Below are 16,003 nucleotides of genomic sequence, written 5' to 3'. Positions count from 1 at the left end.
CTAATGTACGTAGGCAAAGTGGTTGCTGTCCATAGTGCTGAACTTCAAGTTCCCCTAATTAGTTGGAGAGAGCATGCTAGACTATTACCATACCTGCGTTTTCAGTTATTTTGCTATGTATCTGCTCACCTTCCATCTCAATTTGTTTGTTCTCGTTATTTGATAGCTAATGTATGCATATTTATTTGTATGTAATCTCTCGGAGCTCATATATTGTGGATGGAATCCCAGCCCACAGGGTGCCAGTGTAGCACAATGATACTGTTTGGTGCTATGTACTATAGGCCTTGCCCCTCTCTGGGCTGTTTTGTGATGCTTCTATCTCATTTGGTTTGTTCTAGAGAGAGCTGAGAAGAAATTCGAAAACGCTGATATGTTGGACAGAGAGAACCGTATTCTTTTCCGGTGCTGAAATATTGGATACAGTATGGATGATAACGACTTGTCTATCTGAATATTAGGATAATATTTTTTTTCATTGAGGATTGTGCATAATTGTCTGTTTAACGATGGGAGACGGAGGACAAAGGCGCAGATGGGAGTACTGGTGTGTTGCTCTGCGTTTCTCTTTGCTGCTGTGCTTCGTGGAGCAGGTTTCGGCTCAGATAAGGTACTCTATTCCAGAGGAGGTGAAAGAGGGATCCGTTGTTGGAAATGTTGCTAAGGATTTGGGTCTTGACGTCAGTAGTTTGTTCGCGAGGCGGTTTCGTATCGTTTCTGGATCTAATGACGCTCTTTTCCAGGTTAATCAGAACAATGGCGTCTTGTATGTTCATAAGAATATCGACAGAGAGGAGCTCTGTGATGGCACTGGCGCTTGTCTGATAAACCTGAAAATCGCTGTTGAAAACCCTTTAGAGATTCATTATGTTGGTGTAGAAATAACGGATGTTAATGATCACTCGCCCAGTTTTACTGAAAAGGATCTGCACTTAGAGATAGCGGAAAATACCCTTCCTGATACGCGCTTTGAACTCCAGACCGCACGGGATGCAGATGTTGGATTGAACTCTGTGCGCATGTACGTATTAAGTAGTAATCCTCATTTCGAGTTGGAATTAATTGATAATGGAGACGAAGACAAAGTTCCGTTTTTAATCTTAAGGAAGGCTATTGATAGAGAACAAAACACAAACCACTCGTTCATTTTAACAGCAATAGATGGAGCCAATCCTCCGAGATCAGGTACACTAAATATTACGGTTACAGTTGTTGATGTCAATGACAATCGACCCGTTTGTGGTAAAGATATCTATTCTGTTACTATCCAGGAAAATGCACCTATTGGAACAACCGTTTTAAACATAAACGCCACTGACACAGACGAAGGTCAAAATGGTGAAGTTGAATATGCACTTGGTAGAAACATAAAGCGCAAAGTCCATGACATATTTAATTTGAACCGTCTTACTGGTGAAATTCGTGTCATAGGTCCAGTAGACTTTGAAGAGAATGAGGTTTACAAATTAACAGTGCAAGCATCTGACAGCGGACAACCCCCACTATCAGTCGACTGTAGAGTTGTCATCAAGATAACGGATGTAAACGACAATAAACCAGAAATAGAGATGACGTCACTGTCTAACATGATATCCGAGGACTCAAAGTCTGGAACAGTCATATCTCTCATTAGCGTAACGGATACAGACTCCGGTAACAATGGCAAAGTCCTATTAACGATATCCGAGGACGTCCCATTTGAATTAAAACCATCATTTCAGGACAATGCGTATTCTGTCGTCACAATAGGGCGATTAGATCGAGAACTCGTCTCCCATTATGACATCACTATAACAGCCACTGATTGTGGTCAGCCTCCTCTGTCCACAATCAACACTCTGAACGTCCAGATATCAGATGTGAACGATAACAGCCCCGAATTCTCCCAAAACCCTATTGAGCTGTACTTACTGGAAAATAACACCCCTGGTGCATCCATATTCTCTGTAAGCGCCTCTGATAAAGACTTAAATGAAAATGCAGCAATTTCATATCACATTGTTAGAGGTGAAGGGCCACAAAATGTTATTGCATCTTTCCTGAATATCAATTCTGACAATGGACATATTTCCGCTCTAAAAAGCTTTGACTTTGAAACCTTCAAAACATTCCAATTCCAAGTTGTAGCTACAGACTCTGGAACTCCGTCACTAAGCAGAAACGTCACAATAAACGTGTTCATTCTGGATCAGAACGACAACGCTCCAGTGATCTTGTATCCAGTCAGCGCTAACGGTTCCGCTGAAGGTGTGGAGGAGATTCCCCGCAATGTGAACGCAGGCCATTTGGTGACTAAAGTGAGAGCCTATGACGCTGATATAGGATATAACGGCTGGTTATTATTTTCACTGCAGGAAGTTACTGACCACAGTCTCTTTGCTTTGGACCGCTATACAGGACAGATAAGGACACTTCGGTCATTCACAGAGACAGACGAGGCTGAGCACAAACTGGTCATACTGGTGAAAGACAATGGGAACGTTTCACTCTCAGCAACAGCTACTGTGATTATCAACGTTGTGGAGCCCAAAGAGGCTTTTGCAGCTTCTGATGTTAAAAGCGCAGTAAAAGACGAGGAGGAGAACAGCGTTACATTTTATTTGATCATAACTTTGATGTCAGTTTCAGCACTTTTTATCATCAGTATCATCGTGTTGATTGTAACGCAGTGCTCCAAAGCCCCAGACGATTCCTCCAAGTATTTACAAGATGTGAATTACGACGGGACACTGTGCCACAGCATCCAGTACCGATCCGGAGACAAACGGTACATGTTAGTTGGACCCAGAATGAGTATAGGTTCTACTATAGTCCCGGGCAGCAATGGGAATACTCTAGTGGTACCTGACCACAGGAGGAGAGCTTCTGGAGAGGTAAGCGCTGCACATTTATAATCTTATGTGCTTGTTTTTGGCCTATATGGGTGTTTGGGAAATATGATGATACATCCCTTAAAATAGTTGACGAGTCATAACCAGTCCCCAGCAACACTCCTTTTTCTACAAACGGCAGTTCTGTGCATAATGGCTGGTGCGGTTGAGGTCATCTCTAGTGGTGCTGAATTGTACATTCATTGTTTCCCCTTGAACGGGTGTTGTTGCCTTCTCTTCTTTTTGAAGTGTGTTGGCCAATCCTCTACATCATCTTAGTAGCCTACTGTTCCATACCATTTTATATTCTTCCTCGACCTTTCCTCACCCTTTTACATTGCTATTCTTAAGGGCTCCCGAATGGCGCAGCGTTCTAAGGCACTGCATCCTGGTTCGAATCCCGGCTGTATCACATCCGGACTTGATAGGGCGGCGCACAATTGGCCCATCGTCGTCCGGGGTTGTCCGGGGTAGGCCATCATTGTAATTAAGAATTCGTTCTTATCTGATTTGCCTAGTTAAATAAAGGTTAAATGAAAAAATGGACCCATTGCAACTGGGGCTTTTATCAATACAAATAGTCACAAGCAAATGAATGTACAAAACAATGCAGTGGTAAACAGGAGCTCGGAGCGCTGGGTGTCAGTATAACACAAGGTGACTGACCGGTGCTTTGTAGAATAGGCCCTGCCCCTCTCTGGGTTATTTTGTTCCGTACACAGGTCGGGGCGAACATTAGAACAAGACGATAGACATAAAGGATTGTGTTCTATTTCGCTGATGAAACATTGGATAAAGTGTGGATAGAACCCCGTTTGCCATCTGATCTTCAGGATTGTATTTTTTCATTGAGGATTGTGTTTCATTTTATATTTAACGATGGGAGACGGAGGACAAAGGCGCAGATGGGAGTACTGGTGTGTTGCTCTGCGTTTCTCTTTGCTGCTGTGCTTCGTGGAGCAGGTTTCGGCTCAGATAAGGTACTCTATTCCAGAGGAGGTGAAAGAGGGATCCGTTGTTGGAAATGTTGCTAAGGATTTGGGTCTTGACGTCAGTACTTTGTTGGAGAGGCGGTTTCGTATCGTTTCTGGATCTAAGGACGCTCTTTTCCAGGTTAATCAGAACAATGGCGTCTTGTATGTTCATAAGAATATTGACAGAGAGGAGCTTTGTGTCGGAAATGTTGCATGTGTGATAGATCTAGAGATCATTGTTGAAAACCCGTTAGAAGTCCATTACGTAGGTGTAGAAATAACAGACATAAACGACCATACCCCCAGCTTCTCCGAGAAAGATATACACATCAAAATAGCTGAGAATAAACTGCCAGGGGCTCGTTTTGAACTCCAGGCTGCGCGTGATTTGGACTATGGCATAAATTCAGTACGTACCTATAAATTAAATCAAAACGAGCATTTTGATTTAGAGCTGCGAGATAGCGGGGAAGGTTATAAAATCCCTTTTTTGGTTTTACAGAAAGCCTTAGATAGGGAACTGAAGACCAAACATGTATTAGTATTGACAGCATTGGATGGGGGGAATCCACCTGGAACAGGTACTCTGAACATCACTGTCACAGTCCTTGATACAAATGATAATCAACCTGTATGTAGCCAAGACGTCTACTCAGTGACGTTACAGGAAAATGCTAATATCGGTAGGATTGTAGTAAGGGTTAACGCAACTGATACAGACCATGGATCAAATGGAGAAGTTGAATATACACTTGGTAGGAATTTAAAGCGTGGAGTATATGACATATTTGAACTGGATAGCCTTACTGGAGATATTCGGGTTAAAGGTCCAGTAGATTTCGAGGATAATGAGGTGTACAGGTTAAATATAGAGGCGTCTGATAAAGGCCAACCTCCACTGACTGTTGACTGTCGAGTTATTATAAAGATAACTGATGTAAATGACAACAAACCATCTATTGGTGTTACGTCCCTCTCTAAGACGGTGTCTGAAGTTTCTAAACCAGGAACTGTTATTTCTCTCATCAGTGTGACAGATAAAGATTCCGGTATTAATGGTAAAGTGCTTGCTAGTATATCTGAAGACGTGCCATTTGAGTTAAAGTCATCATATAAAGAAAACGTATATTCTGTCGTCACAAAGGGCCATTTAGACAGAGAACTCGTGTCCCATTATGACATCACTATAACAGCCACTGACTGTGGTCAGCCTCCTCTGTCCACATTCAACACTCTGAACGTCCAGATATCAGATGTGAACGATAACAGCCCAGAATTCTCCCAAAACCCTATTGAGCTGTACTTACTGGAAAATAACACCCCTGGTGCATCCATATTCTCTGTAAGCGCCTCTGATAAAGACTTAAATGAAAATGCAGCAATTTCATATCACATTGTTAGAGGTGAAGGGCCACAAAATGTTATTGCATCTTTCCTGAATATCAATTCTGATCATGGACATATTTCCGCTCTAAAAAGCTTTGACTTTGAAACCTTCAAAACATTCCAATTCCAAGTTGTAGCTACAGACTCTGGAACTCCGTCACTAAGCAGCAACGTCACAATAAACGTGTTCATTCTGGATCAGAACGACAACGCTCCAGTGATCTTGTATCCAGTCAGCGCTAATGGTTCCGCTGCAGGTGTGGAGGAGATTCCCCGCAATGTGAACGCAGGCCATTTGGTGACTAAAGTGAGAGCCTATGACGCTGATATAGGATATAACGGCTGGTTATTATTTTCACTGCAGGAAGTTACTGACCACAGTCTCTTTGCTTTGGACCGCTATACAGGACAGATAAGGACACTTCGGTCATTCACAGAGACAGACGAGGCTGAGCATAAACTGGTCATACTGGTAAAAGACAATGGGAACGTTTCACTCTCAGCAACAGCTACTGTGATTATCAACGTTGTGGAGCCCAAAGAGGCTTTTGCAGCTTCTGATGTTAAAAGCGCAGTAAAAGACGAGGAGGAGAACAGCGTTACATTTTATTTGATCATAACTTTGGGGTCAGTTTCAGCACTTTTTATCATCAGTATCATCGTGTTGATTGTAACGCAGTGCTCCAAAGCCCCAGTCGATTCCTCCAAGTATTTACAAGATGTGAATTATGACGGGACACTGTGCCACAGCATCCAGTACCGATCCGGAGACAAACGGTACATGTTAGTTGGACCCAGAATGAGTATAGGTTCTACTATTGTCCCGGGCAGCAATGGGAATACTCTAGTGGTACCTGATCACAGGAGGAGAGCTTCTGGAGAGGTAAGAACTGTCTTTTAGCATTAAACTTTGAAAGCATATGGCTGGTTATTTGAATGTATTTATCGTGCGTAATGAAATGTATGCCTGAAGATTAAGCGCTTACTATCTACCTTGATGGCGCTGAATTAGTGATAAGTCTCTTGAAATTGTTTTTTGTTTATATGGGCATGAGATATGCTGATATTTGAAAACGTTGACTGATTAGTCAAAAACTAGGTCCCAACATGACACATGAGTGTAATTTCCCTGTCTACAAACTGCTTTTCTGTGCGTAATGGAGAACTGAACATGTTCATGCAATTGCTGTCCACCCCCTGTGGTGCTGATTTACAAGATCATTGTTTTTCTTTGCAATCGTGTATGTACCATGCCTGTCTTTTACATCTGTAGACCTCCACATTCATTTAGTCCCAGTCCTTTTCATTTTACTCCCACTAAACCTTTCATCGTCACGCGCCTGTAACTGTAATATAGTGCTGGTTAATTTGCTGATTCTAATACAGAAAGTTATTTTCGTTCTCGAGCAGTATGTACTCATGGTCAACGGTAGATCGGTCCGCAGTGTGTCAGTATAACACAAGGAGACTTTTTGATACTGTTATACTAGGCCCTGCCCCTCTCTGTGCTGTTTAGTTCCCCGCAGATACAGAGAGAGTCTTGGGGACATCAAATCAAGGCGTGCTATTTCAGACAAATACTATATTCCCCGGTTTGCTGAACGATTGGATTCGGTATGGATCATTACGACTTTGCCATCTGATCATTAGGATTGTAATTTCTCATTGACAACAGGGTTTGATTGTTTAACGATGGGAGACGGAGGACAAAGGCGCAGATGGGAATACTGGTGTGTTGCTCTGCGTTTCTCTTTGCTGCTGTGCTTCGTGGAGCAGGTTTCGGCTCAGATAAGGTACTCTATTCCAGAGGAGGTGAAAGAGGGATCCGTTGTTGGAAATGTTGCTAAGGATTTGGGTCTTGACGTCAGTACTTTGTTGGAGAGGCGGTTTCGTATCGTTTCTGCATCTAAGGACGCTCTTTTCCAGGTTAATCAGAACAATGGCGTCTTGTATGTTCATAAGAATGTCGACAGAGAGGAGCTCTGTGATGGCAACAGCGCTTGTTTAATAAACCTGAAAATCGTTGTTGAAAACCCTTTAGAAATCCATTATGTAGGTGTAGAAGTAACTGATGTGAATGACAATTCTCCCAGTTTTCCAGAGAAGGAGCAGCAATTTGATATAGCGGAGCACACCTCTATGGGGACGCGCTTCCAAATACATGCAGCGCGTGACCCTGACGTCGGAAAAAATTCTATTTGGGCTTACAAAGTAACATCAAATGATCATTTTGAAATCGATGTAAGACAAAGCGACGAGGACAAAATACCGTTTTTAGTTTTAAAGAAGTCGCTAGATAGGGAACAAAACCACAACTACACGCTTCTCCTAACAGCGATAGATGGAGGTATTCCTCAAAGATCAGGCACGCTAAATGTTACAATTGTTGTTCTAGATAGTAATGATAACCGTCCCGTCTTTAGTCAGGATACATATAATGTTAGGATACAAGAAAACGTTGGAGTTGGTACAGTTGTTATTAGAGTAAATGCAACTGATGCAGATGAAGGAAGTAATAGTGAGGTTGAGTTCAGCCTGGGTAAAACCTTAAGGAGAAAAGTCTATGATATGTTTGAAGTGGATAGGCTAACTGGAGACATTAGAGTTAAAGGTGAGATGGACTTCGAGGACACAGAGGTGTATAAACTAGATGTTCAGGCCTCGGATAAAGGACAACCTCCACTGACTGTGGAATGTAGAGTGATCATAAAGATAATCGATATTAATGACAATGAGCCAGATATAGAGGTGACATCACTGTCTAATTTCATTTCTGAAGATTCCAAACCAGGAACTGTTATTTCTCTCATAAGTGTCAGTGATAAAGACTCCGGTATCAATGGAAAGGTGTTGTGTAGTCTGTTAGGAGATGTACCCTTTGAGTTAAAACCTTCCTTTCAGGATAATATGTACTCTTTAGTGACCAAACAGCGCTTGGATCGTGAACTCGTCTCCCATTATGACATCACAATAACAGCCACTGACTGTGGTCAGCCTCCTCTGTCCACATTTAAAATTCTGAACGTCCAGATATCAGATGTGAACGATAACAGCCCAGAATTCTCTCAAAACCCTATTGAGCTGTACTTACTGGAAAATAACGCCCCTGGTGGGTTCATATTCTCTGAAACCGCAACTGATAAAGACTTGAATGAAAATGCTGCGATTTCATATCACGTTGTTAGAGGTGAAGGGACACAGAATGATATGACATCTTTCCTGAATATCAATTCTGACAATGGACATATTTCAGCTCTAAAAAGCTTTGACTTTGAAACCCTCAAAACATTCAAATTCCAAGTTGTAGCTACAGACTCTGGAACTCCGTCACTAAGCAGCAACGTCACAATAAACGTGTTCATACTGGATCAGAACGACAACGCTCCTCTGATCTTGTATCCAGTCAGCGCTAACGGTTCCGCTGAAGGTATGGAGGAGATTCCCCGCAATGTGAACGCAGGCCATTTGGTGACTAAAGTGAGAGCCTATGACGCTGATATAGGATATAACGGCTGGTTATTATTTTCATTGCAGGAAGTTACTGACCACAGTCTCTTTGCTTTGGACCGTTATACAGGACAGATAAGGACACTTCGGTCATTCACAGAGACAGACGAGGCTGAGCATAAACTGGTCATACTGGTAAAAGACAATGGGAACGTTTCACTCTCAGCAACAGCTACTGTGATTATCAACGTTGTGGAGCCCAAAGAGGCTTTTGCAGCTTCTGATGTTAAAAGCGCAGTAAAAGACGAGGAGGAGAACAGCGTTACATTTTATTTGATCATAACTTTGATGTCAGTTTCAGCACTTTTTATCATCAGTATCATCGTGTTGATTGTAATGCAGTGCTCCAAAGCCCCAGACGATTCCTCCAAGTATTTACAAGATGTGAATTACGACGGGACACTGTGCCACAGTATCCAGTACCGATCCGGAGACAAACGGTACATGTTAGTTGGACCCAGAATGAGTATAGGTTCTACTATAGTCCCGGTCAGCAATGGGAATACTCTAGTGATACCTGACCACAGGAGAAGTGCGTCTGGAGAGGTGAGCTATGTGCATGCATAATCTCTTGTGTTTGTTGGTCGCTTATATGAGTGTGTTTGTGAGATATGCTGATCTCTCCCTTCAAGTAGTTGAGTAGTCATAACCAGGTCCCAACATGACTCAATTGTCTACAAACAGGTTTTCTGTGCATAATGTCTATTGTATGTGGTTGCTGTCCACTCTAGTGGTGCTGAATTAAACAGTAATTGTTTTTGTTGAAAGCTCGACTCTGCCATCCTATTTGAATGTGTTCTCCTCTATATCAACTTCTTATCCTACTGTTCCATTTAATTGTATTCTTCCTCAACCGTTCTTCATCCTTTGATTATGCCTTTAATTAAAGTGACCCAGTGCAACCGGGCCTTCTAGCAATACAAAAAGCGGAAAAACGAATTTATTTTACAATACTATATTCTCGTGTGGTCTACGCAGCAGACAGGAGCTTGGACCGCAGGGTGTCAGTATAACATAAGGAGACTGTCAGGTATTTACTCTTAGAGTAGGCTCTGCCCCTCTCTGGGCTGTTTTGTTCTACACATACCGAGAGAGTGGTCCAGACATCAGAACAAGACTTGCCATGTCAGAGCAGGCTATAAATGTTTACTGACTGAGTAGTTGAATTCAGTATGGATCATTGCAAGTTGGTCGTCTGATCATTAGGATTGTATTTTTTAATTGAGGACAGTGTTTTTGTTCCGCTGTTTAACGATGGGAGACGGAGGACAAAGGCGCAGATGGGAGTACTGGTGTGTTGCTCTGCGTTTCTCTTTGCTGCTGTGCTTCGTGGAGCAGGTTTCGGCTCAGATAAGGTACTCTATTCCAGAGGAGGTGAAAGAGGGATCCGTTGTTGGAAATGTTGCTAAGGATTTGGGTCTTGACGTCAGTACTTTGTTGGAGAGGCGGTTTCGTATCGTTTCTGCATCTAAGGACGCTCTTTTCCAGGTTAATCAGAACAATGGCGTCTTGTATGTTCATAAGAATATCGACAGAGAGGAGCTCTGTGATGGCACTGGCGCGTGTTTGATGAACCTGAAGATTGTAGTTGAGAATCCTCTAGAAATACATTATGTTCAGTTAGAAATCAAAGATGTCAATGACCATTCACCTATGTTCACAGAAAAGGAGCAGCATTTTGAAATAGCAGAACACGTCCCTCCGGGAACTCGCTTACAAATTCCGACTGCTCGTGATCCGGACATAGGGGTAAACTCCGTACGTTTTTACAAATTAAGTCAGAATATTTTTTTCGACATTGAGATCAAAGATAGCGATGAGGACAAAATACCATTTTTAATATTACAGAAATCTCTAGATAGGGAGAACAGAATCAACCACTCATTGGTTTTAACTGCTATCGATGGAGGGAATCCGCCAAAATCAGGATCTCTAAATATAACCGTTACTGTTCTTGACGTAAATGATAACAAGCCTGTTTTTAGTCAAGACACATACTCTGTAACTTTACAAGAAAACGCCCCTATTGGTACCATCGTTGTAAAAGTAAATGCTACTGATCTAGATGAAGGGTTAAACCGTGTTGTTGAATACTCTCTTGGCAGAAACCTCAAGAGCAAAGTTTATGACGTGTTTGAATTGGATAGTTTTACAGGTGAAATTACAGTTAAGGCCCAGGTAGACTTTGATGACACCGAGGTGTACAAACTAAGTGTGCAAGCATCAGACAGAGGTCAGCCTCCATGGACTGTCGAATGCGGGGTTATCATAAAAATACTTGACGTAAATGATAACAAACCCGAGATAGAGGTAACATCCCTTTCCAATATGGTCTCTGAAGATTCCAAACCAGGAACTGTTATTTCTCTCATAAGTGTCAGTGATAAAGACTCCGGTATCAATGGAAAAGTGTTGTGTAGTCTGTTAGGAGATGTACCCTTTGAGTTAAAACCTTCCTTTCAGGATAGTATGTACTCTTTAGTGACCAAACAACGATTAGACAGAGAGTTTGTGTCCCATTATGACATCACTATAACAGCCACTGACTGTGGTCAGCCTCCTCTGTCGACATTCAAAACTCTGAGCATCCAGATATCAGATGTGAACGATAACAGTCCAGAATTCTCTCAAAACCCTCTTGAGCTGTACTTAGTGGAAAATAACGCCCCTGGTGCATCCATACTCTCTGTAATCGCCACTGACAAAGACTTGAATGAGAATGCAGCCATTTCATATCACATTGTTAGAGGCGAAGGGACTCAAAATGGTATGACATCTTTCCTGAATATCAATTCTGACAATGGACATATTTCCGCTCTAAAAAGCTTTGACTTTGAAACCCTCAAAACATTCCAATTCCAAGTTGTAGCTACAGACTCTGGAACTCCGTCACTAAGCAGCAACGTCACAATAAACGTGTTCATTCTGGATCAGAACGACAACGCTCCAGTGATCTTGTATCCAGTCAGCGCTAATGGTTCCGCTGCAGGTGTGGAGGAGATTCCCCGCAATGTGAACGCAGGCCATTTGGTGACTAAAGTGAGAGCCTATGACGCTGATATAGGATATAACGGCTGGTTATTATTTTCACTGCAGGAAGTTACTGACCACAGTCTCTTTGCTTTGGACCGTTATACAGGACAGATAAGGACACTTCGGTCATTCACAGAGACAGACGAGGCTGAGCATAAACTGGTCATACTGGTAAAAGACAATGGGAACGTTTCACTCTCAGCAACAGCTACTGTGGTTATCAACGTTGTGGAGCCCAAAGAGGCTTTTGCAGCTTCTGATGTTAAAAGCGCAGTAAAAGACGAGGAGGAGAACAGCGTTACATTTTATTTGATCATAACTTTGGGGTCAGTTTCAGCACTTTTTATCATCAGTATCATCGTGTTGATTGTAATGCAGTGCTCCAAAGCCCCAGTCGATTCCTCCAAGTATTTACAAGATGTGAATTACGACGGGACACTGTGCCACAGCATCCAGTACCGATCCGGAGACAAACGGTACATGTTAGTTGGACCCAGAATGAGTATAGGTTCTACTATAGTCCCGGGCAGCAATGGGAATACTCTAGTGGTACCTGAAACCAGGAGGAGAGCTTCTGGAGAGGTAAGACATGTATGGCTCTGTAATTGTATAGAAATCGCATAGATTATTCTCCCATTTTTTTAAAAGTTCATATATTTAATTGAACTACGGGGTCTTGTTTGAGTGGGTCTAATATGTTTTTTTTCGGAGTATGGCTTTGGCGTTTTAACAAACCTACACCTCTCACAGGGTCTGTCCTTGAAATCAGAGGATCAGGCGTCAACACCACATTTGAAAGTGGTCGCTGTCCACGACAATTGTTCTGAAACACTTTTCAATTCAAAGTGTTATTTGACATGTCACATATTTATGTTTCGGTTTGAGTTGCTGCGCATGAAACCCATTCTCCTAATGCGCGTGGTGTCGCTGCTTTTCAGTGTTAGAAACATGCATTTAGTTTGAATCCCTCCCTCCCTTTGTCGTGTTGCCTCATAAAAAATCATTCGAGTCGAGTGAAATGGGCACTTGCTTTCTGGAATGGAGAATACCATCCGCATGGATACTTGCTTGAATCTTTTTCGTGGATGAACTTGGCACCTTGCTTTTTCTGGATGAAGCGGACTGTAATGGTTCCAAAATAACAGGGCTTGTCAAAATGATAGACGGACAGAGAAGAGAGGCGCCTCACTGGGCGATGCTGTGGTTTGTATTTTTGTTGTGCTTCTCCCGTGGAGCTTATTGTCAAATACGATATTCTATCGCGGAGGAGTCGAAAGAAGGTTCTTATGTGGGAGATGTAGCAAAGGATTTGGGGTTCAGTGTGGATATACTGGCGGAGCGAAGGTTTCGGATTGTATCTGGCTCTAAGGAAGGTCTTTTGCAGATAAACCAAGATAATGGCGTGTTGTATGTGAACAGGAACATCGACAGGGAGGAGCTGTGTGAGAAAAACATTATGTGTTTAATCAACCTAAAAACCGTCGCCGAAAATCCAATGGAAATACATTATGTTGAGATTGAAATTACGGATATAAATGACCATTCTCCCATTTTTCCAGAAAAGGAGAAACGCTTAGAGATAGCAGAGAATGCTGTGCTCCAAGGAACGCGCTTTCCTCTTGACGCTGCGCGTGACCCTGATGTTGGAGCAAATAGTCTCCGTAAGTACACTCTCAGTCAAAACGATAACTTTGACTTAGATGTTAAAACTCGCGGTGAGGATAAAATTCCTTTTCTGATTTTGAAAAAGCCGCTAGACAGAGAGCAGAAACCTGAAATTCGACTGATTTTGACTGCGTTTGACGGCGGTGAGACCGCAAGATCTGGCACAGTCAATATAACAATACATGTGATTGATGTCAATGACAACGCACCAGTCTTTGACAGACAGGTGTATACGGTAACTTTATATGAAAATCCTCCCGTAGGTGCCTCAGTCCTAAGATTACACGCCACGGATATAGATGATGGCGCCAACGGACAGGTTATATACACTTTTGATAACAGTCTTAAAAACAAAGCGTTCGATTTATTCGAGATAGATGATGTTACAGGTGAGATCACTGTAAAAGGATTAATAGATTTTGAAGAGCAGAGTGTTTATGAAATTGACATGCAGGCCTCTGACAAAGGTCCGGTTACATTGACTGGTCACTGTAGTGTTGTTATTAACGTGAAAGATGTAAATGACAACGCACCTGAGATGGACGTGACGTCCCTATCAAGCCAAGTCCCCGAGGATGCACGACCGGGTACAGCGGTAGCTCTTATCAGCGTGTTTGATATGGACTCTGGTGAAAACGGCTTAGTTATATGTACAATCTCAGACAACATCCCTTTCGAATTAAAACCGTCTTTTCAGAAAAATATGTATTCGTTGATTACTAAAAGCAGATTGGACAAAGAGTCAGAGCCTATGTACACAGTGACAATAACTTCTACAGATAAAGGACTCCCATCACTGTCTTCCCACAAAACCATCACAGTCCATATTTCAGACGTTAATGATAACAGTCCTGTGTTTTCTCAGAGTCAGTATACTTTTTATGTACCGGAAAACAATGCCCCACACGCGTCTGTGTTTTCCATGAGCGCCTCAGATAGAGACCAAGATGAAAACGCTCGTGTGTCTTATAACATTTGGAAAAGTGATGGTGACGCTCCTACTGTATCCTACCTAAATATTAATTCTGATGATGGTAACATTTACGCGCTAAAAAGCTTTGACTTCGAAACCCTCAAAACATTCAAATTCCAAGTTGTAGCTACAGACTCTGGAATTCCGTCACTAAGCAGCAACGTCACAGTGAATGTGTTCATTCTGGATCAGAACGACAACGCTCCAGTGATATTATATCCAGTCAGCGCTAATGGTTCCGCTGCAGGTGTGGAGGAGATTCCCCGCAATGTGAACGCAGGCCATTTGGTGACTAAATTAAGAGCCTATGACGCTGATATAGGATATAACGGCTGGTTATTATTTTCACTGCAGGAAGTTACTGACCACAGTCTCTTTGCCTTGGACCGCTATACAGGACAGATAAGGATGCTTCGGTCATTCACAGAGACAGACGAGGCTGAGCATAAACTGGTCATACTGGTAAAAGACAATGGGAACGTTTCACTCTCAGCAACAGCTACTGTGATTATCAACGTTGTGGAGCCCAAAGAGGCTTTTGCAGCTTCTGATGTTAAAAGCGCAGTAAAAGACGAGGAGGAGAACAGCGTTACATTTTATTTGATCATAACTTTGATGTCAGTTTCAGCACTTTTTATCATCAGTATCATCGTGTTGATTGTAATGCAGTGCTCCAAAGCCCCAGACGATTCCTCCAAGTATTTACAAGATGTGAATTACGACGGGACACTGTGCCACAGCATCCAGTACCGATCCGGAGACAAACGGTACATGTTAGTTGGACCCAGAATGAGTATAGGTTCTACTATAGTCCCGGGCAGCAATGGGAATACTCTAGTGGTACCTGAACACACGAGGAGAGCTTCTGGAGAGGTGAGGAGATGAATGCGTTTTTATACAAGTCACATACATCGCACATGGTCCTCATAAACCATGTAGACTGAACTGTACAGTGCATTGAGTGTCTCAATACAATCATGTTATCTTGGGCATTTAATACAAAACTTGCTCTGCTGTTTAGGTTTGTGTACTGGTGTATGTGTTTTAGTATTGTAATGTACGACAGGATGGAGGGAATCGTCTTGCATTTCTGTTTTGTAATTCATCAAGTGTCCTTTTTATACCATATATTTGCCTTCGAATAGTTTGTGTGGGACATGCTAAATCAATCTAAAAGGAATTCAAAGTGGTTTCGCCATAGAGCTGTGTTTTTTGGACGCAGCGTTATGCCCTCGTGGTGTGTCGCTGTGCATTAGCGTGGTTCTGAAATGCTCGGATGTCTCGCAGCTCTGCAGGAGAACATATACCGTGCAGATAAAGCGACATGCTTCATTTGATATTTTTGTAAATCTGTATCAGTTGCTGGGTAGATAACATTAGCCTTCATTTGCCTCCACATAGTGTATATTTATGATTGTCTGTCTCTGTATGTTTGTGCCAAACATGCTTCTGGTGCTGGAGTAGCCAATGTCCTTTACACAACCATGCAATCAATGTGTGGTAGCATCGCATGGTGTCAGTGCTTAACTAGAATAACGCTCTTGAAAGCAACGCTCACGTCACATTTTTGCATCCTCCCCTTAGTTGGTTTATCA

At 42.4% G+C, this 16,003-nt stretch overlaps 5 protein-coding genes across 6 annotated transcripts in view; all 5 read left to right on the top strand.

Moving 5' to 3' along the window:
* The first annotated feature begins 319 nt into the window (after positions 1-319).
* The window catches only part of LOC109878377 (protocadherin alpha-C2-like), a 203,640-nt gene continuing 187,956 nt past the window's right edge, over positions 320-16,003 (top strand). The window contains exon 1 of one of the 2 annotated variants that reach the window (XM_031790001.1): positions 320-2,873. In XM_031790001.1, coding sequence (XP_031645861.1) covers positions 510-2,873 — 2,364 coding nt within the window. In that variant the 5' untranslated portion in view covers positions 320-509. The remainder of the gene's footprint in view (positions 2,874-16,003) is intronic. The other variant, XM_031789999.1, reaches the window with a different exon arrangement.
* On the top strand, positions 3,605-6,131 carry LOC116352942 (protocadherin alpha-3-like). Its single transcript, XM_031791325.1, has one exon. It carries the CDS (start codon positions 3,750-3,752, stop codon positions 6,129-6,131), a length of 2,382 nt encoding a protein of 793 aa, XP_031647185.1. The 5' UTR covers positions 3,605-3,749.
* Positions 6,774-9,304, top strand: LOC109885986 (protocadherin alpha-8-like). Its single transcript, XM_031791324.1, has one exon. The coding sequence runs from the start codon at positions 6,923-6,925 to the stop codon at positions 9,302-9,304; it is 2,382 nt and encodes a 793-aa protein (XP_031647184.1). The 5' UTR covers positions 6,774-6,922.
* Positions 9,855-14,131, top strand: LOC109878367 (protocadherin alpha-3-like). The gene has a single exon (XM_020470623.2). It carries the CDS (start codon positions 9,992-9,994, stop codon positions 12,392-12,394), a length of 2,403 nt encoding a protein of 800 aa, XP_020326212.2. The 5' UTR covers positions 9,855-9,991; the 3' UTR covers positions 12,395-14,131.
* LOC109885992 (protocadherin alpha-7-like) lies at positions 12,911-15,293 on the top strand. Its single transcript, XM_031791323.1, has one exon. It carries the CDS (start codon positions 12,927-12,929, stop codon positions 15,291-15,293), a length of 2,367 nt encoding a protein of 788 aa, XP_031647183.1. The 5' UTR covers positions 12,911-12,926.

This window comes from Oncorhynchus kisutch, linkage group LG15 (genome assembly GCF_002021735.2).
Source record: "Oncorhynchus kisutch isolate 150728-3 linkage group LG15, Okis_V2, whole genome shotgun sequence".
Lineage (NCBI taxonomy): Eukaryota > Metazoa > Chordata > Actinopteri > Salmoniformes > Salmonidae > Oncorhynchus > Oncorhynchus kisutch.
This window is presented reverse-complemented; position numbering and strand designations above follow the sequence as displayed.